Source organism: Egretta garzetta, unplaced genomic scaffold (assembly GCF_000687185.1).
Source record: "Egretta garzetta isolate BGI_Z169 unplaced genomic scaffold, ASM68718v1 scaffold1862, whole genome shotgun sequence".
In the NCBI taxonomy this organism is placed as follows: domain Eukaryota; kingdom Metazoa; phylum Chordata; class Aves; order Pelecaniformes; family Ardeidae; genus Egretta; species Egretta garzetta.
Genome location: NW_009258848.1, coordinates 2,224 through 2,895, shown reverse-complemented (window position 1 = coordinate 2,895; position 672 = coordinate 2,224). Strand labels below are relative to the sequence as shown.

Here is a 672-nt window from a genome sequence, read left to right as displayed (position 1 = left end):
CCTCCGGGCACTCGCACCCCGGCGCAGGGTCCCTCCGGGTGGGTGACACCGGGAGCCCTCACCCGTGTCCGCGATGGTCACCTCCAGGAGAGGGGTGGCCGGGGAGCTCCTCGTTAGCAGCTTCTCCTTAACGAACTCCCGCAGCAGCAGCCAGAAGGTGAGGGTGAGCAGGAGCTGCGGGGACAGGCGGTGAGCAGGGACAGCCAGGCGCCGGTGGGGACAGGGACGGGGACGCGGACGCCAGCCTTACCTTGGCCCCCAGGTCCAAGCAGGGATATTTGGGGTGCACCAGCCCCAGCTGCTCGAGGCTCATGAAGCCGACGCGGGTGGGCAGCTCGGGGGCCAGATCCATGCCCCAGACGTACTGCAGGCTGCAGAGCGCGACGCCGTAGAGGAGGAGGAAGGGCGAGCAGAGCATGGCGAAGTGATGCCGGCTCCGCACCGTCCAGATGAGGCAGGCCCAGAGCAGCAGCACGAAGGTCAGCCAGCTGTGGTAGGTGATGCTCCACACCTGCGGGCAAGCAGGATGAGGCCGCTCGCCCGGGCTCAGTGCCCGGGAGGTGCCCCCCCAGCCATCCGTCCCCTCCCCAGCCCCTTACCATCATGGCGATGAGGGCGCAGACGTAGCTCTGCTTCATGACGACGTGGCCCAGGGCGTGCAGGGGCAGCCGC

General features: G+C 69.0%; 1 protein-coding gene across 1 annotated transcript in view; it reads right to left on the bottom strand.

Annotated features, from left to right (window-relative positions):
* LOC118451766 (piezo-type mechanosensitive ion channel component 1-like) overlaps nt 1–666 on the bottom strand; it is a gene marked incomplete at its 3' end in the record, with an annotated part of 2,646 nt that extends 1,980 nt beyond the window's left edge. Inside the window, exons 1-3 of the mRNA XM_035889424.1 lie at nt 600–666; nt 251–511; nt 16–174 (exon numbers count right to left, since the gene is read on the bottom strand). Coding sequence (XP_035745317.1) covers nt 16–174; nt 251–511; nt 600–638 — 459 coding nt within the window. The remainder of the gene's footprint in view (nt 1–15; nt 175–250; nt 512–599) is intronic.
* Between the last annotated feature and the right edge of the window lie 6 nt (nt 667–672).